This window comes from Dreissena polymorpha, chromosome 4 (genome assembly GCF_020536995.1).
Source record: "Dreissena polymorpha isolate Duluth1 chromosome 4, UMN_Dpol_1.0, whole genome shotgun sequence".
NCBI classification, from domain to species: Eukaryota; Metazoa; Mollusca; class Bivalvia; order Myida; family Dreissenidae; genus Dreissena; species Dreissena polymorpha.
Window position 1 is genome coordinate 105,655,480 of NC_068358.1, and position 25,633 is coordinate 105,681,112.

General features: G+C 37.0%; 1 protein-coding gene across 1 annotated transcript in view; it reads right to left on the reverse strand.

Annotated features, from left to right (window-relative positions):
• Positions 1–25,633, reverse strand: part of LOC127877202 (ATP-dependent DNA helicase DDX11-like) — a 177,346-nt gene that overhangs the window by 70,918 nt on the left and 80,795 nt on the right. Inside the window, 7 exon segments of the mRNA XM_052422871.1 lie at positions 5,841–6,056; positions 8,971–9,051; positions 11,710–11,774; positions 11,997–12,037; positions 12,526–12,632; positions 21,002–21,159; positions 23,505–23,582. Of these exon segments, the coding sequence (XP_052278831.1) occupies positions 5,841–6,056; positions 8,971–9,051; positions 11,710–11,774; positions 11,997–12,037; positions 12,526–12,632; positions 21,002–21,159; positions 23,505–23,582 (746 nt within the window).

Below are 25,633 nucleotides of genomic sequence, written 5' to 3' on the forward strand. Positions count from 1 at the left end.
GACATCCAAAAACATGACGGAAAGTCCGACACCGTGATTGAAAAAAACTGTCAAAAGTGGAAAAAGTCATATCCCTGGTTAGAAATGGTTTACGTTGATAGGGCAGAAATAAAAGTTGAAATGTGCATTCTGCAACCAGTATGTGCAACAAAAGTAAAGTATACATGAGTTTGAGGTATAAATGTTAATAACATATTTCACCCTTTTTTAAAACTGAGATCACCCTATTTTTCAAAATCAACGGGTGAAAACCCTATTACCCAAATAATTATCTGGGGCACTGAACTGCATTTGCTAATTTGGGACGACACTTGATGCTTATGCATAAAACCCTGCCTGTTACAAAATAAAGATGCTGACTGATCTCAAAAGCGGGTTGTCAAAACGGGAGAGTATAACGTATATCATATTTATCCTGAGCACATTTTATTTGCCAATTACCGGGTCGTAATAAATTACTTAATGACTTATATTTATTCGAGCCCTTTTCTCTGAAAACTGAGCTTAAAGCAAGGGCGCAAAGTGTCCCAGATTATTCTGCACAGGCTAATCAGGGACAAAACTTTTCAAAGAGACTGGTTTTTGTTAAGAAGAGAACTTCAACAGGACAACACACGCTAAACTGGGACCACATCTCATCTACATGCATTAAGCCCAGTTTTCCCAGAAGGAGACTCCTTTACTAGTCAACCTATTGGTGTCAGAGCTACCTTGGTACAGTGAGGAGACTCATTTAATAGTCAACCTATTGGTGTCAGAGCTACCTTGGTACATTGAGGAGACTCATTTAATAGTCAACCTATTGGTGTCAGAGCTACCTTGGTACAGTGAGGAGACTCATTTAATAGTCAACCTATTGGTGTCAGAGCTACCTTGGTCCAGTAAGGAGACTCATTTAATAGTCAACCTATTGGTGTCAGAGCTACCTTGGTACAGTGAGGAGACTCATTTAATAGTCAACCTATTGGTGTCAGAGCTACCTTGGTACAGTGAGGAGACTCATTTAATAGTCAACCTATTGGTGTCAGAGCTACCTTGGTACATTGAGGAGACTCATTTAATAGTCAACCTATTGGTGTCAGAGCTACCTTGGTACAGTGAGGAGACTCATTTAATAGTCAACCTATTGGTGTCAGAGCTACCTTGGTCCAGTAAGGAGACTCATTTAATAGTCAACCTATTGGTGTCAGAGCTACCTTGGTACAGTGAGGAGACTCATTTAATAGTCAACCTATTGGTGTCAGAGCTACCTTGGTACAGTGAGGAGACTCATTTAATAGTCAACCTATTGGTGTCAGAGCTACCTTGGTACATTGAGGAGACTCATTTAATAGTCAACCTATTGGTGTCAGAGCTACCTTGGTACAGTAAGGAGACTCATTTAATAGTCAACCTATTGGTGTCAGAGCTACCTTGGTACAGTGAGGAGACTCATTTAATAGTCAACCTATTGGTGTCAGAGCTACCTTGGAACAGTAAGGAGACTCATTTAATAGTCAACCTATTGGTGTCAGAGCTACCTTGGCACATTGAGGAGACTCATTTAATAGTCAACCTATTGGTGTCAGAGCTACCTTGGTACAGTGAGGAGACTTATTTAATAGTCAACCTATTGGTGTCAGAGCTACCTTGGTACAGTGAGGAGACTCATTTAATAGTTAACCTATTGGTTTCAGAGCTACCTTGGTACAGTGAGGAGACTCATTTAATGGTCAACCTATTGGTGTCAGAGCTACCTTGGTACAATGAGGAGACTCATTTAATAGTCACCTTATTGGTGTCAGAGCTACCTTGGTACAGTGAGGAGACTCATTTAATAGTCAACCTATTGGTGTCAGAGCTACCTTGGTACATTGAGGAGACTCATTTACTAGTCAACCTATTGGTGTCAGAGCTACCTTGGTACAGTGAGGAGACTCATTTAATAGTCAACCTATTGGTGTCAGAGCAACCTTGGAACAGTAAGGAGACTCATTTAATAGTCAACCTATTGGTGTCAGAGCTACCTTGGTCCAGTAAGGAGACTCATTTAATAGTCAACCTATTGGTGTCAGAGCTACCTTGGTACAGTAAGGAGACTCATTTAATAGTCAACCTATTGGTGTCAGAGCTACCTTGGTACAGTGAGGAGACTCATTTAATAGTCAACCTATTGGTGTCGGAGCTACCTTGGTACAGTAAGGAGACTCATTTAATAGTCAACCTATTGGTGTCAGAGCTACCTTTGTACATTGATGAGACTCATTTAATAGTCAACCTATTGGTGTCAGAGCTACCTTGGTACAGTAAGGAGACTCATTTAATAGTCAACCTATTGGTGTCAGAGCTACCTTGGTACAGTAAGGAGACTCATTTAATAGTCAACCTATTGGTGTCAGAGCTACCTTGGTACATTGATGAGACTCATTTAATAGTCAACTTATTGGTGTCAGAGCTACCTTGGTACATTGATGAGACTCATTTAATAGTCAACCTATTGGTGTCAGAGCTACCTTGGTACAGTGTGGAGACTCATTTAATAGTCAACCTATTGGTGTCAGAGCTACCTTGGTACAGTGAGGAGACTCATTTAATAGTCAACCTCTTGGTGTCAGAGCTACCTTGGTACAGTAAGGAGACTCATTTAATAGTCAACCTATTGGTGTCAGAGCTACCTTGGTACAGTAAGGAGACTCATTTAATAGTCAACCTATTGGTGTCAGAGCTACCTTGGTACATTGATGAGACTCATTTAATAGTCAACCTATTGGTGTCAGAGCTACCTTGGTACATTGATGAGACTCATTTAATAGTCAACCTATTGGTGTCAGAGCTACCTCGGTACAGTGAGGAGACTCATTTAATAGTAAACCTATTGGTGTCAGAGCTACCTTGGTACAGTAAGGAGACTCATTTAATAGTCAACCTATTGGTGTCAGAGCTACCTTGGTACTTTGAGGAGACTCATTTAATAGTCAACCTATTGGTGTCAGAGCTACCTTGGTACATTGATGAGACTCATTTAATAGTCAACCTATTGGTGTCAGAGCTACCTTGGTAAAGTGAGGAGACTCATTTAATAGTCAACCTATTGGTGTCAGAGCTACCTTGGTACAGTAAGGAGACTCATTTAATAGTCAACCTATTGGTGTCAGAGCTACCTTGGTACAATAAGGAGACTCATTTAATAGTCAACCTATTGGTGTCAGAGCTACCTTGGTACAGTGAGGAGACTCATTTAATAGTCAACCTATTGGTGTCAGAGCTACCTTGGTACAGTAAGGAGACTCATTTAATAGTCAACCTATTGGTGTCAGAGCTACCTTGGTACAGTGAGGAGACTCATTTAATAGTCAACCTATTGGTGTCAGAGCTACCTTGGTACAGTGAGGAGACTCATTTAATAGTCAACCTATTGGTGTCAGAGCTACCTTGGTACAGTGAGGAGACTCATTTAATAGTCAACCTATTGGTGTCAGAGCTACCTTGGTACAGTAAGGAGACTCATTTAATAGTCAACCTATTGGTGTCAGAGCTACCTTGGTACAGTGAGGAGACTCATTTAATAGTCAACCTATTGGTGTCACAGCTACCTTGGTACATTGAGGAGACTCATTTAATAGTCAACCTATTGGTGTCAGAGCTACCTTGGTACAGTGAGGAGACTCATTTAATAGTTAACCTATTGGTGTCAGAGCTACCTTGGTACATTGATGAGACTAATTTAATAGTAAACCTATTGGTTTCAGAGCTACCTTGGTACAGTGAGGAGACTCATTTAATAGTCAACCTATTGGTGTCAGAGCTACCTTGGTACAGTGAGGAGACTCATTTCATAGTCAACCTATTGGTGACAGAGCTACCTTGGTACAGTGAGGAGACTCATTTAATAGTCAACCTATTGGTGTCAGAGCTACCTTTGTACAGTGAGGAGACTCATTTCATAGTTAACCTATTGGTGTCAGAGCTACCTTGGTACAGTAAGGAGACTCATTTAATAGTCAACCTATTGGTGTCAGAGCTACCTTGGTACAGTGAGGAGACTCATTTAATAGTCAACCTATTGAAGTCAGAGCTACCTTGGTACATTGAGGAGACTCATTTAATAGTTAACCTATTGGTGTCAGAGCTACCTTGGTACAGTGAGGAGACTCATTTAATAGTTAACCTATTGGTGTCAGAGCTATCTTGGTACAGTAAGGAGACTCATTTAATAGTCAACCTATTGGTGTCAGAGCTACCTTGGTACAGTAAGGAGACTCATTTAATAGTCAACCTATTGGTGTCAGAGCTACCTTGGTACAATGAGGAGACTCATTTAATAGTAAACCTATTGGTGTCAGAGCTACCTTGGTACATTGAGGAGACTCATTTAATAGTCAACCTATTGGTGTCAGAGCTACCTTTGTACATTGACGAGACTCATTTAATAGTCAACCTATTGGTGTCAGAGCTACCTTGGTACAGTGAGGAGACTCATTTAATAGTTAACCTATTGGTGTCAGAGCTACCTTGGTACAGTGAGGAGACTCATTTAATAGTTAAACTATTGGTGTCAGAGCTACCTTGGTACAGTAAGGAGACTCATTTAATAGTCAACATATTGGTGTCAGAGCTACCTTGGTACAGTGAGGAGACTCATTTAATAGTTAACCTATTGGTGTCAGAGCTACCTTGGTACATTGAGGAGACTCATTTAATAGTCAACCTATTGGTGTCAGAGCTACCTTGGTACAGTAAGGAGACTCATTTAATAGTCAACCTATTGGTGTCAGAGCTACCTTGGTACATTGAGGAGACTCATTTAATAGTCAACCTATTGGTGTCAGAGCTACCTTGGTACATCGAGGAGACTCATTTCATAGTCAACCTATTGGTGTAAGAGCTACCTTGGTACATTGAGGAGACTCATTTAATAGTCAACCTATTGATGTCAGAGCTACCTTGGTACAGTAAGGAGACTCATTTAATAGTCAACCTATTAGTGTCAGAGCTACCTTGGTACATTGAGGAGACTCATTTCATAGTCAACCTATTAGTGTCAGAGCTACCTTGGTACAGTGAGGAGACTCATTTAATAGTCAACCTATTAGTGTCAGAGCTACCTTGGTACAGTGAGGAGACTCATTTAATAGTCAACCTATTGTTGTCAGAGCTACCTTGGTACATTGAGGAGACTCATTTCATAGTCAACCTATTAGTGTCAGAGCTACCTTGGTACAGTGAGGAGACTCATTTAATAGTCAACCTATTAGTGTCAGAGCTACCTTGGTACAGTGAGGAGACTCATTTAATAGTCAACCTATTGGTGTCAGAGCTACCTTGGTACAGTGAGGAGACTCATTTAATAGTCAACCTATTGGTGTCAGAGCTACCTTGGTACATTGAGGAGACTCATTTAATAGTCACCTTATTGGTGTCAGAGCTACCTTAGTACAGTGAGGAGACTCATTTAATAGTCAACCTATTGGTGTCAGAGCTACCTTGGTACATTGAGGAGACTCATTTAATAGTCAACCTATTGGTGTCAGAGCTACCTTGGTACATTGAGGAGACTCATTTAATAGTCAACCTATTGGTGTCAGAGCTACCTTGGTACATTGAGGAGACTCATTGGATAGTCAACCTATTGGTGTCAGAGCTACCTTGTTACTTTGAGGAGACTCATTTAATAGTCAACCTATTGGTGTCAGAGCTACCTTGGTACAGTGAGGAGACTCATTTAATAGTCAACCTATTGGTGTCAGAGCTACCTTGGTACATTGAGGAGACTCATTTCATAGTCAACCTATTGGTGTCAGAGCTACCTTGGTACATTGAGGAGACTCATTTCATTGTCAACCTATTGGTGTCAGAGCTACCTTGGTACAGTGAACAACCTCTTCCTCCTCCTCCTCACTTCCGTCTGTTTTCTCCTCTGAGTCGCTCGTGTAGTCCGCCAGTATCAGCCTCTCATCCTCTCCATCCGGACCCTCTGTTCCTGTCGCAGTCTCGACTATCTCTGCCTTTATCTGCTCCTTAACGTCCTTTGTCGCTCCTTTCATCAGGTCATCAAACTCACTCTCCAGCTGAGCTCTCTAGTGGGGTATATAAACAGATTTATTTGTAAGATCTTCATTGGTGCCTTCTTCTGGGAAAATGGGTCTTAATGCATGTGCCTAAAACATCCCAGGTCAGCCTGTCAAGTGCCAACAGGCTTAACAGGGACTCTATTTACTGCATAGACTTGATTTTCTTTTATAACAGACTTCTTTTAAACGAAAACTACCCTTAAAGCGGAAAAGTTTTGTTCTTGACTAGCCTGTGTGGACTGCACAGGCTAAACTGGGACAACACTTTATGCACATGCATTTAGTCCCTTTCTTCTAGAGCATAACTCATTTGTTTGTTTTTAGTTTCCAGATTTTCATTCCATATTTTGTTTACTTTTCAGTAATTGCAATTAGCCATTTTCCCAAGCAAGCCAAAAACAATGTTTCCAGTTAAGGGCTATCCAGCTTCTGCGTACATGGATTACTGACAGTTTTATAATTTTGTTTACTGTCTTGTGGCAAGAATTTTCATTTAAGCAAGTAGTAGTCCATTCAATGCAATTTACCTTATGGAAATACTTTTTTTCTCGCAGAATATTTCAAAGAAAAAATCATAAATACACAAGAGCTGCTTTTGTGAAACACTGTTCCCTTCTCAGCTTTGAAGATGCACAGCTGCTTTTTTAGAGAAAACAAGGCCCATAACTCAGCCAACAATCTTAAGACCGGAACAGAACTCACACTTCATCTGTAACTCACTATCTGAAAGCGTTGCGTAAAAAACATCCGGAAAACAGTTATTATAGAGAAAATTTTAAAGACCAAGACCCATCACTTTGCCAAAAATCAATGGACCTGAATGAAACTCACATTTCATCTGTAAATCATGTAGGTAGAATCACATACCAAAAATCAGCTCAACATCTGAAAGCGTTGCGTAAAAAGGTCATTACAGAGAACATTTGTAAGTCCATAGCCTACAAATTCACCAAAAATCAAAGGACCAGAACGAATTTCACACTTCATCAGTTGGTCATGTAGGAAGACTCACATACCAAAAATCAGCTAAATAAATAAAAGTTTTTCCTAAAACAATCCGGAAAACGGTTATTATAAAGAACATGTCTTAGTCTAAGGCCCATATCTTCTCCAAAAATCAATGGACAAGAACAAATCTCACACTTCACCAAAAGGTCATGAATGTAGACTCAAATTCCAAATATAAGGTCAATGTCTGAAAGGGTTGTGTAAAACAACTCTGCCAAACTGTTATTATAGAGAAAATTTCTATGTCCACTTTTGTCTCAAACCTCCATGCCTTTTACTTTCTATTAATGTAAGCTCTTCCCATGTCAAAAATAGACATTGTACCTGCAAAATAAAGAATGAAAATTACCTCTCTTTAAAGAGAACTACTTCCCTTGGCAAAACATTAGATCAGTCTAAAGCCTGTATCTTCGTCAAAAATCAACAGAATGGAACAAATATCACACTACATCTTTAAGTCAGGTAGGGAGACTCACATACCAAACATCAGCTCTATATCTGAAAGTGTTGCATAAACAAGAGGGCCAAGATGGCCCTAGTTCGCTCACCTGAGAGGAGTCGGTTCATTCATTCTTTACCAAACGTCAAACTTGACCTAGATATTGTCCAGACAAACATCCTGGTCAAGTTTCATCATTATTGAACCAAAACTCTGGCATATGGAGTGTTTTTGTTTTTGTAAGATTTGACCTGGTGATCTATATTTTGAGTTGATCCCCCCTCCCTTACCAAACATCAAACTTTGCTTACAAAAATAAATATTATGACCAAGATTCATAAAATCTGAAACAAAATTGTGACCTCTAGAGTGTTTACAAGGATTTTGTATAATATAATGAAAATTTGGACAATCTAAGGGCAATAATTATGGCATTAATTATGTGATATATATAAAACCAATCTTTGTACCTAGTTTCATGATGATTGGGCAAAAAATGTGATTTCTAGAGTGTTCACAAGCTTTTTTTACTATATAAATATAAGAAAACTGCCCCCCCCCCCCGGCAGCCATGTTATTCAACTGACCGGAACCATTTTCGATCTCAACTCTCATATCAAGGAAACAAATGTTCTGACCAAATTTCACGAAAATTGGGCCAAAAATGTGACTTCTAGAGTGTTCGCATGTTTTCACTATATACATATAGAGAAAAATGCCCCGACCACTGGCGGCCATGTTTTTTCACTGATCTGGACCATTTTCGAACTCGTCCGAGATATCAATAAAACCAATGTTTTGACCAACTTTCATGATAATTGGGCAAAAATTGTGACTTCTAGAGTGTTTACAAGGTTTCTCTATAGCCAAATAAGGAAAACTGCCCTGCCCACTGGCAGCCATGTTTTTCTACGGACCGGAACCACTTTTGAACTACCAACATATCATTAAGGCAAACATTTTGACAAAGTTACATGAAGATTGGGCATGAAATGTGACTTCTACAGTGTTTACAAGGTTTTTCTTTTTTTTTGACCTAGTGACCTAGTTTTTGACCCAGCATGACCCAGTTTCGAACGAGATATCATTGGGAAAAATCTTCTGACCAAGTTTCATGAAGATCGGACATAAAATGTGGTCTCTAGAGTGTTTACAAACCAAATGTGGACGACGGATGGACGGACGGAAGTCGGACAAAGACCGGTCACAAAAGCTCACCTGAGCAATCAGGTGAGCTAAAAACCCTACGGAAAGCAGAATGCTGGACGGACAGACAGACATACAGTTTGACTGCTATATGCCACCATACCAGGGGCATAAAAACCATGAGAATAAATGATAACCAGTTCTCAAATTCTAGAAGATGTTCAAAGTTGCTCTCAACGATTATGAACACAGCTGTATTAATACATGGCAACAAGTTTTATGTGTTAAAGTTAAATTTCATTTGATGGAAATTTGCTTTTTTTTAACCTTTCTCTTTATACTGATGTATTTCGACTTCTTCATTTCTGCCAACTTTGCCTCTTGCTTCAACCGAGTTTCTACTTCCTTCTACATTCAAATACAAACAAAAGGCATAGGTACATAAGTCTGCAACAAACATCTGCAAACAGCCATGTTAACGACATTAAATCATGAGCAGAAAACTCAATAAATACATTCACAGTGATTTATTTTGCTAAAAATTACCGCCGATTTTCGGCTGCTTCCCAATCGCAAAAATCAATGTTTTTTTCCCAAAAAGCTGACCAAAATTTCCCAAAAAAAGCCGAATAAAAAAAAAGAAAAGGTTTTTTAAAATTTTTTTTTAGGAAGAAGTCTCTTATGACTTATGAGTTCTTAACTCTAGATCTCAACTTTTTATTTAAACATCCTACAAAATATATAACTTTGATTTAGTCTTTTTTGTCTATAAATAATTCCCAAATTTGCCACTTTTATCAATTAAAACAACCCCAATTTGACCAGACTCCTTTTCCCAAAATGGCTAGAGAAACCCCTGAACATGCACTTAAAAACAATTTTAATTCTGTTACTTATAACCATATAAATAATGCTTATTTTCATGGTTTATCGACTTTTTTCCCCATTTCATGGTTTATCGCGCTAATTTTCCAAACTCAAATGGCACAGGCTGTAACAAATAAAAGCAAAACAAGAGCACCTGCCTTGCGGGTGCAGACCGCTCATCTATTTTCTTTTTAAAGGTGAAGGGACTCTCAATTTAAATCACAAAGGAGGGAGGGGTGGAGTGAAGAGGGGTGTATAATATGGGGGTGTGGACATTTATTACATTATCTTCCAAAAATGCAGGGGGGGTCGGGGAGGGGATTCTTGGGTGCGATGGTTGGACGGTATTTCAAAAATAAAATAATAAAAATAAATATTTGTGTTTTTTAATCGTTTCAAAAAAATAAATTTTTGGGGGGGTGGGGTGGGGGGGGGTATAGTGTGAGGGTGTGGTGGTCATTTGTGAGATGATCTTAAAAAAAAAAAAAAAAAAATTAGGGCGGGGGGATTCGGGGGGGGGGGGGGGGCACGGGGATGGTTTGGGTGGAGTCTATTGTGGTATGGAAGGTAAGAGAAGTCTTGTCAAAGTATCAATCAAATCTAATCATAAATAAAGAAGTTATGGCAATTTTAGCAAAATTTAATCATTTTACCATGAGAGTCAAGGTCATTCAAAGGTCAAGGTAAAATTCAACTTGCCAGGTACAGTAACCTCATGATAGCATGAAAGTATTTGAAGTTTGAAAGCAATAGCCTTGATACTTTAGAAGTAAAGTGGATCGAAACACAAAATTTAACCATATATTCAAAGTTACTAAGTCAAAAAAGGGCCATAATTCCGTAAAAATGACAACCAGTTATACAACTTGTCCTTTTACTGTACCCTTATGATAGTTTGCGAGTGTTCCAAGTATGAAAGCCATATCTATGATACTTTAGGGGTAAAGTGGACCAAAACACAAAACTTAACCAAATTTTCAATTTTCTAAGTATAAAGGGCCCATAATTCCGTCCAAATGCCAGTCAGAGTTACATAACTTTGCCTGCACAGTCCCCTTATGATGGTTAATAAGTGTTGCAAGTATGAAAACAATATCTTTGATACTGTAGGAATAAAATGGACCTAAACACAAAACTTAACCAAATTGTCAATTTTCTAAGAATAAAAAGGGCACATAATTCTGTCAAAATGCCAGTCAGAGTTACATAACTTTGCCTGCACAGTCCCCTTATGATAGTTAGTAAGTGTTGCAAGTATGAAAGCAATAGCTTTGATACTTAAGGAATAAAATGGACCTAAACACAAAACTTAACCAAAATTTTCAATTTTCTTTGATACTTAAGGAATAAAATGGACCTAAACACAAAACTTAACCAAAATTTTCAATTTTCTAAGTATAAAAAGGGCACATAATTCTGTCAAAATGCACGCCAGAGTTATCTCACTTTGCCTGCCCAGTCCCCTCATGATAGTAAGTAAGTGTACCAAGTTTGAATGCAATAGCATTGATACTTTCTGAGAAAAGTGGACCTAAACGCAAAACTTAACCGGACGCCGACGCCGACGTGATGACAATAGCTCATTTTTTTTTTCAAAAAATAGATGAGCTAATAAATCAGGAATTTAATACTAATCGATGTCTTGCACATCTACACTTAAGGCCACTTAAAAGGTTTGAATTTATTCAGTTGAGAAAATGTGGAAGAAGTGGCCCATCAATGTTGAAACTGACTGACTTCAATATACCACCTCCATGAGGTATAACAAAATTTAATGGACAGTAAATAATGTATAAAATAACGTCGTTCTCTTCAACATGAAAATGGGTCTTGCTCTGTGAAAATGGGAATGTATACATGTGCATAAAGTGTGGTCCCATATGAGCCTGTGCCGTCTACACAGGCTAATCAGGGAAGACACTTTCCACTTTTATGATATTTTCTGTTTAAAGAAAGTCTCTCCTTAGCAAAAATCCAATTAAGGGGGAAAGTGTTGCCCCTGGTTAGCCTGTGCGGACTTCACAGGCTAATCTGAGATGACACTTAACGCACATGCATTAAACCCCTTTTTCATAGAGCACTGCCCAAATTTAGCTGGAACATAAACTTCTTACAGCTTAAGACAGATTAAAAGTAATTTCAATTAAATATTCAATGTCGGGCTTCTGTAGTCTGATGAAATACAGAAAAAAACTTTACCTTTATTTTCTGATTCTTTTCATCCACTTCCTGTTTTTTCTTGAATTCACTTATCCAATCCAGTTCTAGAAGGAAAACATAAAAAAAACTAATTAAAAAAAGGCCTTGTCCCATCAATTTTCTTCCATTAACACATCAAAGAATTTGGCCTCATACCTTTTTTTCAAAATAACATAGCTTTAAAAATAAAATCCAATCAAAATAATTTCCCTTACAGTTTTTATTTAATAGGATAACATCCAATCAAAATAGTTCCCTTACAGTTTGAGTAGGATTGAAAAGCATACCTGCAGGTATATTGCCACTTTGGTTTTCCTTTTCTTCATTACTGAAATTAGCATGCATGAATTAAAATGCAATATCGTGTATTTATGTTATATGAAGAAAATGCAAAATTTCATACACATGTAAATATAAAATTCTTGACAATGTATTTAAGCAGGGCTCATTTTCCTGTTTTCCTAACCATGCAGGGGCCTACAATACTATAGCCATTAGTAATTTTTAAAATAAAACTCATTCACTTTCACAAAGATGATTTTATAACTTTTAGCTGTATGTTATACAGTAATTTCCCACCAATTCTTAAGTCTCAATCAAATGGATAATATAAGTAAAATCTTTTTCCAGAAGAATATATGAATGATTCAAAACATTCAAGAGAACACTAAAAATTGCCAGAATTTTTGTTTTGCAAAACAATCATAAAATCACATTCTGGATTTATCAAGCTAAACTGTGTAAAATACGAATCTGCATCATAAAATCACATATAAATACCCTAATTTATTTCAAGTTCAGTTTTACGGGGATCACCTTTCTGCTGTCTTTCCTTGAAGCATCTGCTCTAGTTCAGCTTTCTGTTTGTCTTGATAATCCTTCAGCCATCTCAGAGCACCACAGATCAGACTCAGCGACTTTCCCTGCATTGTGAACACCAAGAAAGTGTACACATGAAGTACTGATACAGTGGGTAGACAATCTCCAAGAACAACATACATTTGTTGCCAGACTTACTGTGTTCTAAGACAGTGTTTTTTTTTCAGTTTAGGGGGAAGGGGGTCGGGTCTCCTGAGGGGGGGGGGGGGGTATTCATAAACAAGCTGTATTCATGTTCAAAGTTCAACATTTCTGGGCTTTTCAGCGAATTTATCAATTATTCTGGTGACCTCCTCTTCACCAAGTCTCTCCGTGTGCAGACAAAGTCTGATCAGGGACTCCAGTGTAGCTTCCCCAAGCCTGTTTCTCTGTGGCGTGCAAAGCAGGTTGAGCAAACTAAACAGTCTTTCAACACTTATTGACCGGACGTTTCTGGCGTTTTACTGTCGGCATTTGAAGAAGACTGACTTTTAAGTTGTACTTGTTTGAAAAGAATATCAATTTATTTAAGTTAAAACAGATTTGTCAATATTTTACGATAGCTTTTGTTGTTGTGCGACATGTTGGAATACGTATGGTTTGCGGTAGATGTCGTAAAGCGAAAGTCGTGATAGTGAACTACGTACGGTTTGCGGTAAAGGCTAAAATAAAGTAAACACGCGAATGTAGTTCAGGAAAATTGTAGTAAATTAGTAACCAAAGACGTATTTAAATGAGGTATTGATTAAAATTGAATAACACTTCTGAGAGGGGATTTTAAAAAATATTTGGGGGAAAAATATATACTCTAAAGATTGGGGAATGGGGCCAAATAACGCCGAATATTTCATCCAAAAAAACAAACTGTTATTGGACTGGGTTGCTGCCAAGTCTTGAAGCTAGACACCTCCTCCAGCTTCTCGCTGTTTATGGTGCTAACTGTACTGGTGTTGTTTGTGCTGTTCATTATGGTATCCGACTTTTCAATGATGACCCCTACCTGTTTTGCTCTTGCAAAGAGTCTATTGGTAAGGTCTTGGAGCTCACTGCTAGTTCCACCAATAAGGGGAATGTAATCTGCAAATCTCAAGTTGTAAATGGTTATTCCATCGACAAAGATTGGGCTGTAGTGGTCTTTCAGGGTCTCCTGTATTATCTTCTTTAGGAAAAGGTTAAACAAGACGGTCCAGAGCAGACATACATGTCGGACGTCCACTGTATTCTGAAGAATTCACCAATCTATCAATTCAGAAGTACTGTGCTGTTGGCGTTTACGTAGAGTTCTTGGATGACTTGCACCAACATTTGACAATTTTGACAATTCCCCCCCCCCCTCCTGAATCTGCCATAGGCCATCATGTCACACTGCCCAGACCTGACAGTACAATTCTCTTCTGCCAGCCGTTTGTTTTGCTTTTAATTGCTTGAGAATGATGCCTTATATGACTATGCTGGGTTGGATGAGGAGGCTGATGCTGGATAATTCTGGCATATCTTAAAGTTGCCCTTGTTTGGAATGGTGATGACCAGAGCCTGGATCCATCCCAGGGGCCTGCTCTTCTCCTACCAGATCATGTGGCAAGTTCTGCATCTCTGCCTTGCTTTATCAGATGAAATAGGCCAAAGAGAAGTGGAATGATGGGCAGTGTAACAACATTGACAACACGATTACCACGGGCAGCAGTAAAAAGGCATACAGCCTTCAAGACCTTCACCAACACAAGTGAGCCTAATGCCATAGCAGATGCTAATGGGAACCGCCTAAGAGAGAGTGCTTCAATATATAATAACTTGAAATATTTTTTTTTACTAAATGCTTGACAAATTTCACTCAGCAGCCTAAGAAAGATCATGAAAAGAGATCATAAAGGGAGGCATTTTTTGCAATCAATTTTTGCAAACTTATGTCTGTTTGTACTTTGTCATGTGTTGAGAAATATATGCGTGCTTCATAAAATTATGACACTTTGTAATATTTTGCTTAAGTACATGTAGTTAGTATATTAAGAGGATTTTTTGTTAATATTTTAATTAGATTAAATTTGACTATGTCCAAATATGTGTCATGGGGGTCAGTGTCTGTGACATATCTAGTTCTGTATGATATGGGCTGAAAGCAACACATACATATTAAGAGTATTGTATAATCACTTGAATGAATTCTTTATTTACTAATTGTTTAATAATTTGTATTTTCCACATTTTTTCTCTTTTTTGTGTAGGCATTTTTTTATATTTCAGTCTGAAGACAAGCATGTCTTTATCAGCATTTTAGCTTGAAATCATTCAATCTATAAAAAACACACTTTTATTTGGAACTTTTTTATGGCCTCTTTCAAAAAACACTTATATTTAAACATTCAGACTAGAGGATGATGTATGGTACATTGTTATTTAATGGTTCAAAACAGAGTCAAGAATAAACACTTCAACCACTAGTTAATAACAATCAGTGTTCTCAGTAACAAGGAAGATTTTAGGCTTGCAAGTCTATTCATAATGACTAATTGTAATCTGAAACTGAAAGACACACTCAACTAAACAATGATTTCATTGTTACTAATTACTTGGAAAAGTATTTTTAGTATTACCCATCATTGATTAAAGAGGTTTGTTTTTAGAAGATTCAATTCGTACTCTTATGCAATTTTAAACAAGCTCCACAAGATACTTTGCAATTATTTGTAATTGACGGACATAAATGGCTTGAGCAAATGTGTTGGTTCAAATTGTAGTATTAAGTGAATGTTAACAAGTTTACAATTCCACTGCAATTGACATAATCGTTTTTAATTTTGCATTCATTAATTATCATTCCACCTATTTTTTGTAGACAGAGTATGAAATTAAAGTGTGTTTTGCGATAAATCATGTGGTTTTACTGCAATAAATCATGGAGCTATTCTGCAATCAAACCTATAAATGGTGAAGGTTTTTTTTCCTTGTTTCAGTGTGGTCTATGTCAGCCATCTCACAATTTTGATGCAAGCATTTCACAAATCCAATATATCAACATTAGTTGACAAAAAAAACCTTTCTTAACTGTTTGGAAAGGACCTTATAAGCTCAACACTGTCAAAAACAGACAATTTATATTCTAAAGTAATGTATGTGTTGCTGTTTTTTGTTTGTATTGCTAATTAGCTTGGCTGTTTTTGGAGAAAATCCTAGGTATTGTCATAGCCAGCTCGTCGTCGTCGTGTCCGTTGTCCTCCGCCGTCCGCAAACCTTCACATTTTGTCAAGGTCTTGAACATTGGCTCAAAAATCAAAGTGATTCCACCTACAACTTGAAAACTTCATATGTAGCTGCACCTTGATGAGTTCTACATGTCACACCCATTTGAAGGTCACTATGTAAAAGTTAAAGGTCACTGTGACCTTTAAAAAAAATCTGACAAGCTTTCATTTATTCCAAACTGTCAACCCGCAGCCGAGCGTGGCACCCGTTTTGTGGTGCTCTTGTTTTGCAAATTGTGTTAACTACTCAGATAATGGGTTGTGCTTGTTTAAATGCCAAAGGCGAAGGGATATAGTTTTGGCATTTGGCATCAGACCGTCCATCCGTTTGTCTGTCACTAACTTGTTAGGGTTATATCTCAGACACTATAATTTTACAACATGATACCTCAATGGTGTATAGATATAAATGAGGAGAAGGCGGGGGATATCGATTCAACGAATTAGCTTGTTGTTAAGGAATTTTAAGTATAAAACTCGTGAAACCAGTGTTGTAACGCAAGCTCGGCTTATAAACCTCACCATTGCATTAGACGATGTCTAAACTGTATATAGTAAACCTTGAGATCCTTTGTTTAAGAAAATCAGTTTAGATTCACTTTAAAAAAATCACAGTAAGATTAAAGCATGCACTTTTACAACGGAAATAGCTTAAATAAGAAAGATCAAGTGACGACACTGAAAACACATGAGTAATGTAGTGATGACCGATATCGAGACAAGTGCAGCAATCTGGAGTTGATTTGTAGTCTTATCCATTTATAAGTTTAAATATTGTTTGAATCTTTCTTTTAAAATTGATAAAATTGCATTTTCATGAAATGCATTAAAATTTCAGACATTGTAGGGAATCCTGCGGACATGTGCCATAGCACAATTGTTATTGACAAAGGGTTTAAACTTGGACAACATAACATGGCTTACATTTCTCACAATATAACTCAGTCGTCGAAATTCGCACTAGTCCGACAGCAAAAAACTAGTATTTTTTCTTTCGGGCTTGTAGGAAATCCAATATTACAAGCCCGACGTGCTTGTACAATTCATTAAACAGAAAACGAGTTCCACTTTCATTTTCAATATTTGTAAACAAAGTTTTGAGCCGCTTAAAGCAACAGCCGCTTATGTTTTAACACACTGCGCACACGTGCTGGGCAATCAGCCGATAATTGGATTACTGCGCATAAAGCGCATGGTTTTGTGATTCCCGGATTACTATTATGTAAAATAAATGTTTTGCGTTGCGTTCAGGACACAGAGAGTAATGGCCGAACAGTTGTCATTCAAGTACGTAGTTGAGGAATGCAAATCTGAGGTAACTGTGATTGACGCATTTGTCAACTGGCTTTTTGTAGAATAACCTGGCACTTAATTGCTTATATATTTTCGGGTGGTTCAGGTTTGCTCTCTCTTTCACATGGATATATGGAATAACTTTCTGCTAATTTTTTACCTAAACTTTATGTATATATTTATAATTGTGATTTGATTGAAATCCGTGTGTGAAATTAATTTCTGCTTATTTCAGGATCCGAAAGAGGCTGGCTCAGATGACGAGGAAGCTAACTTGGATGAGGATGAAATTAATAAGAGATTTGTATTGTATTCTAAAGATTGAATAAATGAATGCTTCTTTGGATGTTTTATGTTATGTTTATCTGCATTTTTAACAAAAATGTTTGGGCCAGTAAAATCTGACTCGGGCTTGTTCAAATTCCCATAGTTCTAGCCCGACTTGCTTGTAGATTTAAATCTCAATTTAAATGACTGATAACTAAAATTCAATGTATAACTAATGTGTCTAGCTAAACAACAGACATCACATAGACACACATTTTAATGTTTGTCAAAAGTATTGACTAAGGATCATTAACGATACAGTTAACCTTTCAGAAATTTATTGATCAGATTATGTATGACCTTATTTTTTGAAAGAAAATACATCCAGCTTTTTAAATGAAAATATGATAATATTTCACTATACCTATGCATAAAAACATAAATTTACAATCTCTGCAAGTATGTGACAAAATGTTTAGAAGAGTTTGTGACTAAATTTCTCACAATTTTTATTGTATATAGTCGCCACTTCGTCCGTGCGTGCGTGCGTGTGTCCGTCCGTCCGTGCACAATTTTTGTCCGGGCTATTTCTCAGCAATTAATGACCGGCATTCAATTAAACTTTATGGGAAGCTTCACTACCAAGAGGAGATGTGAATATTATCAGCCGGTTCTGGTCGGATGATTTTCCATTAACTGTACATAAAGTGCAATTCTTGTCCGCTATTTCTCAGCAACTTATTACGGGAATTCAATGAAACTTTATGGGAAGCTTCACTACTGACAGGAGATGTGCATATGTTCAGCCTGTTATGATCGGATGATTTTTCACAGAGTTATGACCCTTTGAAATTTTCCATTAACTGTACATCATGCCTGTCTGTAGATCTGCCATAGTGATTAGCACTTTTCTATGGAATTCTATAGAAAATGATATAGAATTCTATGGAAATCGATGGAAATCTATGGAATTTGATGGAATTCCATCCATTGGCCAATTTTCCATCTGAAGCTGTTATGGAATTCCATGGAATCTCTCCTAAAATTTCATGCTTTTCTACAGAATACATGGAAAACACTATGGAAAGTTGGACTTAGCCATTTATTTCAATCAGATGGAAAATAACATAGACATTTTCTTGGATGGAAATCAATGGACAAAAACTTTGAAAATTTTTGCTGGTTGTCTGAAATGTATTTGTAGTTTAATACATGTATGAATTTATTTGCATCATGTATTTTGTATTTAAAAGAAAATGCAATAAAGATAACAGTGTTTTTTTTCAGTTTTGGGGAAAGGGGGGTCGGGTCCCCTGAGGGGGGGAAAATTTGCGCGTAAAAGTGGAAAAGGGGGAAATTTCTATGCTTAGCTAGTAACAGTACAAAATCAAGTTTTAACACTATAATTCACCATACAGAGGGAGAAAAACATAATTCAAACTCTTTTATTCATAAGCATGTTATGTTCATGTTCAAAGTTCAACATTTCTGGGCTTTTTAGCGAATTTATCAATTATTCTGGTGACCTCCTTTTCACCATGTCTCTCCGTGTGCAGACAAAGTCTGATCAGGGACTCCAGAGTAGCTTCCCCAAGCCTGTTTCTCTGTGGCGTGCAAAGCAGGTTGAGCAAACTAAACAGTCTTTAAACACTCTGTTGACCGGACGTTTCTGGCGTTTCACTGCCGGTATTTGAAGAAGACTGACTTTTAAGTTGTACTTGTTTGAAAAGAATATCAATTTAAAACAGATTTGTTAAATTTTTTTACTTTAGCTTTTGTTGTTGTGCGACATGTTGGAATACGTATGGTTTGCGGTAGATGTCGTAAAGCAAAAGTCGTGATAGTGAACTACGTACGGTTTGCGGTAAAGGCTAAAATAAAGTAAACACGCAGATGCAGTTAAAAAAAATTGTAGTAAATTCGTAACGAAAGACGTATTTAAATGAGGTATTGATTAAAATTGAATAACACTTCCGAGAGGGGAATTTTAAAAATATTTGGGGGAAAAATATATACTCTAACAAGGGCTGTTTGTAAAACATGCATGCCCCCCATTCGGGCTCTCAGTTGTAGTGACAGCCATTGTGTGAATATGTTTTTTGTCACAGTGACCTTGACCTTTGACCTAGTGACCTGAAAATCAATAGGGGTCATCTTCGAGTCATGATCAATGTACCTATGAAGTTTCATGATCCTAGCCATAAGCGTTCTTGAGTTATCATCGGGAAACCATTTTACTATTTCGGGTCACCATGACCTTGACCTTTGACCTAGTGACCTGAAAATCAATAGGGGTTATCTGCCAGTCATGATTAATGTACCTATGAAGTTTCATGATCCTAGCCATAAGCGTTCTTGAGGTATCATCCTGAAACCATTTTACTATTTCGGGTCACCGTGACCTTGACCTTTGACCTAGTGACCTGAAAATCAATAGGGGTCATCTGCGAGTCATGATCAATGTACCTATGAAGTTTCATGATCCTAGGCCTAAGCGTTCTTGAGTTATCATCCGGAAACCATTTTACTATTTCGGGTCACCGTGACCTTGACCTTTGACCTAGTGACCTGAAAATCAATAGGGGTCATCTGCAAGTCATGATCAATCTACCTATCAAGTTTCATGATCCTACGCCTTAGCGTTCTTGAGTTATCATCCAGAAACCTTTTTACTATTTCGGGTCACCGTGACCTTGACCTTTGACCTTGTGACCTGAAAATCAATAGGGGTCATCTGCGAGTCATGATCAATGTACCTATGAAGTTTCATGATCCTAGGCCCAAGCGTTCTTGAGTTATCATCTGACAACCACCTGGTGGACGGACCGACAGACCGACAGACCTACATGAGCAAAGCAATATACCCCCTCTTCTTCGAAGGGGGGCATAAAGATGGGGGAATGGGGCCGAATAACGCCGAATATTTCATTAAAAAAAAACACTGTAAGAAGATGTCACAGTTTAGAATGCCATCTTTACATTGATTTATCCCTTCCAAATTTTAAGTGTTTATAATATATACTGCTCAAAGAATGAACTACTTTGCAAAATGCTTGTTTTGTTAATTGTAAGTAATGATTAACAAAATCAAACTGAAGTTCTCAAAACCATTTGCCTTTTAATTTAAGCCTATCTCTGAAAAAAAACGCTTACTGCATTTGCCTAAAACGTCTTCCCAGATTAGCCTGCCATGCAGTGTGCAATGGTTAATCATGGACAACACTTTGCAATGGTTAATCATGGACAACACTTTGCACTATTAGCCTGCCATGCAGTGTGCAATGGTTAATCATGGACAACACTTTGCAATGGTTAATCATGGACAACACTTTGCAATGGTTAATCATGGACAACACTTTGCAATGGTTAATCATGGACAACACTTTGCAATGGTTAATCATGGACAACACTTTGCAATGGTTAATCATGGACAACACTTTGCAATGGTTAATCATGGACAACACTTGGCACTATTTTGGAATTTTCTGCAAAAATTCAGTCTAAGCAGAAAGTGTCGTCACAGATTAGCCTGTGCAGATATCACAGGCTAATCTTCGATGACACTTAACACACATGAATTAATATCCGTTTTCAAAAAGACCGGCCCATTAAGAATGCACAACAAGTGAGCTCACAGTTCCAGTGGGACTTTCAAAGATGCCAACTCGCCCCTGCTCCAGGCATGTGTACAGCCCCTGCATGAACCCCTTCTGAATGTCGTAGGGCTCAAATGGAAATGGAAACGTCTCCGGTAAAATGACAGGCTTGTCCCATTGTTGAGCTGAAGGACACTCTGAAACAATATGCCAATGGTTGCTATGTTTGGTTCTAAAAGATTCTGGTGATGTACTCAAACACCCTGCTTAATAATTAACTCCATTTTACGCCCATTTCAGGGGGCACTTTTTACCAGAAGTAATTGTGTTTCTTTGTATTTCCATACTTGCAAACGCCAATTGCACAGGCACCATGCTTTTAAGCATTACGACCAGAAATTCAAAATGAAAGTACATGTGAATTATAATGGTTATTATTTCATGACTTTTGGGACACGTGCCATATAGTGTTTGACACTTAAAGGGACCTTTTCACAGAGTTTGGCATGTATGGACATTTGTAGATGCTTTAAATTGATAAATGTAAACATTGGAACTAAATTGCTCAAGTAAAAAACAAAAATATATTTATAGAATGACTAAAAAAGTAATCCTCAACTGGGCTCAAACCACTGACACAAAGAATAAAAGTCTGCATTTAACCCACTCAGCCACCCGTGCTCACATTGCAACTCGGGTATTTTATACTTTATACAAGAAATCCTCATAATGCCACATAATATAACGATAACAACAGAACTCTCCAAATTATTCAATTGTTTCGCGTATGTTAACGCATTATAAATGTAATTTTCAGGTTTTTAAATAGTCAAAAGATAGATAAAATGCATATTTTAGAGTAAAGCAAATGTTTGTATTAGGTATTTTTACAAACAGTACAATTTGCATATCTGATTTTTTTTTTCAATTGTGTCAATTTACCAAACCATCAAAAGGTCGCTTTAATATTTCATCTACATTTGATGATAAGAAATAGAATACTGTTTCCTGATACATAGTATTTGTGAAAAACAATGCATATCATGAAAAGTTTTCACTTGTAATAAGGGCTAAACACATCAAATGTGTAACAGTGTCAATTAACACTACATGTATCTGACAGTGAGTGTTTATAAATTGATAAATGCTGCAGGATAAATACACTTAGTATATGTTTCTTTCATTACAGTAATTATGTAAATTGTTTCCCCGATTCATTTATCTGTCTTATACTATAGCCTTAGAACATGCACTTTGAGCTGTTTATATTTCCACCACTGACACACATATTGCATGTGTTTATGTTTTTATTTCCACCACTGACACACATATTGCATGTGTTTATGTTTTTATTTCCACCACTGACACACATATTGCATGTGTTTATGTTTTATTTCCACCACTGACACACATATTGCATGTGTTTATGTTTTTATTTCCACCACTGACACACATATTGCATGTGTTTATGTTTATTGACACAATCTGAAATACCTGTATTTCAGTGGCTCTAATGCAATTTGGGAGAAAAAAAAGAAACTATGATGATAAGGTGAAGCAGTGCAAATACTATTAAAGGAATATTTGTTAAAAGCAAGAAATTATGGGAAAAAAACTCATGGAAAATGATCATAGAAAGTGTATATACTTTATGCGTACAGTGGAAATCCTCTAAACCGGATCCTCTCTAAACCGGAATCCTCTCTAAACCGGACAAATTGTCCGGTCCCATTTTTTCCCCTATAAAACCATGCGTAAAATATCTCCTCAAGACCGGAATCCCCTCAATTCCGAATACCGGTCATTCTTTGGATCAAAATTAGGTCATTCCAAACGTAATTGTACCTCTCTAAATGCTCAGTGCCGGTTTATTGCACCTCAGACCTAGTGTCAAAAAGTTGTGAATAGCGGATTAAAGACGCGTGAAATTAATAAAGGTGGTTGAAAAATGTGCAAACTGTAAAAAATCGCAACAATTTAAAGATACATGTCCTGTGATGTACAAATCGATCAATAGAGGTGTTAATACTGATTATAATTACTGATAACAAACAGAATTCTTTAGTGTGTTTTGTTTTGATGTAGGAAGCCGTGTTAAATTTTAATAATCTTAATTAATTTTTAATTTTGTGTTATTACAATTGCTAATTAAGTGTCATATAAAATGGTGATTTTCAGAGCTCTTGAAGCAGTTGCATTTATATATTCATTTAGATTATGAAAGTAAAATAGTCAATGTCCCCTCTAAACAGGAATTCTCTCTAAACCTGAATTTCTTCTCGGTCCCAGGGATGTCCGGTTTAGAGGGGTTCCACTGTATATGCCTGCATTGTCCTGCTAATGACCAGCCCAAGTCTCTGCAATTCATTAGGCCAAATATGCCTGCATATTCCTGCTAATGACCAGCCCAAGTCTCTGCAATTCATTAGGCAAATATGCCTGCATATTCCTGCTAATGACCAGCCCAAGTCTCTGCAATTCATTAGGCAAATATGCCTGCATTGTCCTGCTAATGACCAGCCCAAGTCTCTGCAGTTCTTACCAAATGTTTCCACAGTTGAAGGTTTCAAATCAATGTTTGCAAGAAAATCGTCCCCTTCTACATCAAAATCCATATTCACTGAAATAAAAAAACACAGACAGTTTAAAAATTAAGTCAGCAAGAATTTCTGTATCTTTTTTGTTTATCATAATTTTCAGACATAAACAATATGAGTACACTTTTTTATCATATTGAAGTGTATTTCTTAAGTTGAAACTATTGAATGTTCGAACTATTTTAGGCTTTGCAATAGGGTCCAATCATGTACAAGTTCATTTAAACTTTTCTTTTTATGTGTCTAAAATTCAAAACAATGTTTATTCAACCAATAGTATTTTACAAATGACAGAGTCATGTATAATGAGTAGTCTGGCGATTGGGCAATCTGAAGGTAATGAATATCTGTCAATTTTTTATATCATTATAATTAAATTTGAGGTGAACTAAGCTCATATGAAATGAGCCTACCTTCAAATTTGAGAGAGAAGTGACTCCTCCCTCAGCTGAAATCGGGGAGAATTAAGGCAAGAATATATGAAGGAGAATTGGTTTCTGTTTAGCGTTTTATCAACTAACTTTTCACTTATTTAATATTGTATTCCCCTTATATTACACCATGCCAATTACAATTATGATTAATCAGAAACAACTCACATTTGGCAGTTGGGGGAAAACAAATATAACAAACACACTTAAGTGTTTTATGTTCTCTTATTATTGTTTTTAATTGAATTTAAATAATAGTATCAGTCAATAACTGGCTCAAAGTAAATCTAAAAAGGAGTAGAAGTCACTCCTCCTTCCAACCTCCGCGCAGAGATTAGACGGGAACCAGCATAGCTGGATCAAATCCATGCCTTCATAACCAACCACGTGATGATAGCCAAGCCGCTTGGAACAATAATTTTTCCATTGTAATTTATACTTTTTTTTTAAATTTAAGTAATTTATTTTTTATCATGAACCTAAACTTATACACTATTTTTAAAATATACAAGAAAATGATACTCCTTTTCATAATGTTATGAAAACAAAAAAAATAAAATCCTACCAAATCTGGTAGGATTTTCTTGTGATGGCAGAGATAGTATGTGAGAGCATGGAACGACAACTCTGTGTGGATATTGTTCTCTTAAATGAAATTAGAGGGGGAAGTTTATATAAAAAATCAATGTTCTGAGTTAGTGTAATGACAAGTGGGTCCAAAATGTGACTTCTAATTGGGTTGCGTTCTGCGCAGAGGGGGTTTAATGCATGATGCATCTGAGTAAAGTGTCGTGCCAGATTAGCCTATGCATTCCGCACCGGCTAATCAGGATGACACTTTCCGTTATTATTTCATTTTTTGTTTAAAGGAAGATTGTTCTTGACGAAAATCCAGTGAAGACGGAAAGTGTTGTCCTGATTAGCCTGTGCGGACCTGCACAAGCTAATCTGGGAGGGACACTCTACGCACATGCATTAAACTCCCTTTTTAAAGGGCGAGACCTTATTGTTTTACTACTGCAACATAAAGAAACTGCTTCACCTCAAGGTGCCCATGTTTTTATAGGCACAGGAATAATATCTTAGCAACTCATAGGAGTAATTAAGCCTAAGAACTAATGTTCAGAGAAAGGGTCATGACGACCACGCAAACAAATGTGACTTTTAATATATTGCAAGGCTTTTCTCTTGATTTAACAGTGTTTTTTAGCAACATGACTCAGTTTCGGACTCATTTGAGACAAATATTCTCACAAAGTTTCATTAATTTTGGGCAATATATGTTTCATGTAGTGTTCACAAGCTTTTCCTTTAGTTTGAATTGAATTGAGGTACACGCCCATAAAAAACAAGTTTCATAAAGCGCATTATTAAAATGCATTTTATGGATAATTGTTCAATTATTTTGGAAAGTTTCAACTTTAATTTTTGAAAAATGGATTGGGAATGATCCGGTTTTCTGGTTCCAACTTTATATTGAAGAAAAACGCTTACCCAAATTATAATGTTATGCTGTTCAACACTTTTACAATATGCTACAAGTTTGGACTTTCAAAATATATATGCTCCATTGTCATTTTACTTGGCCAAGGCTTTAGGAAATAGTAAAAACTGAGTAAGAAATCATGATGTAATTTAAATGT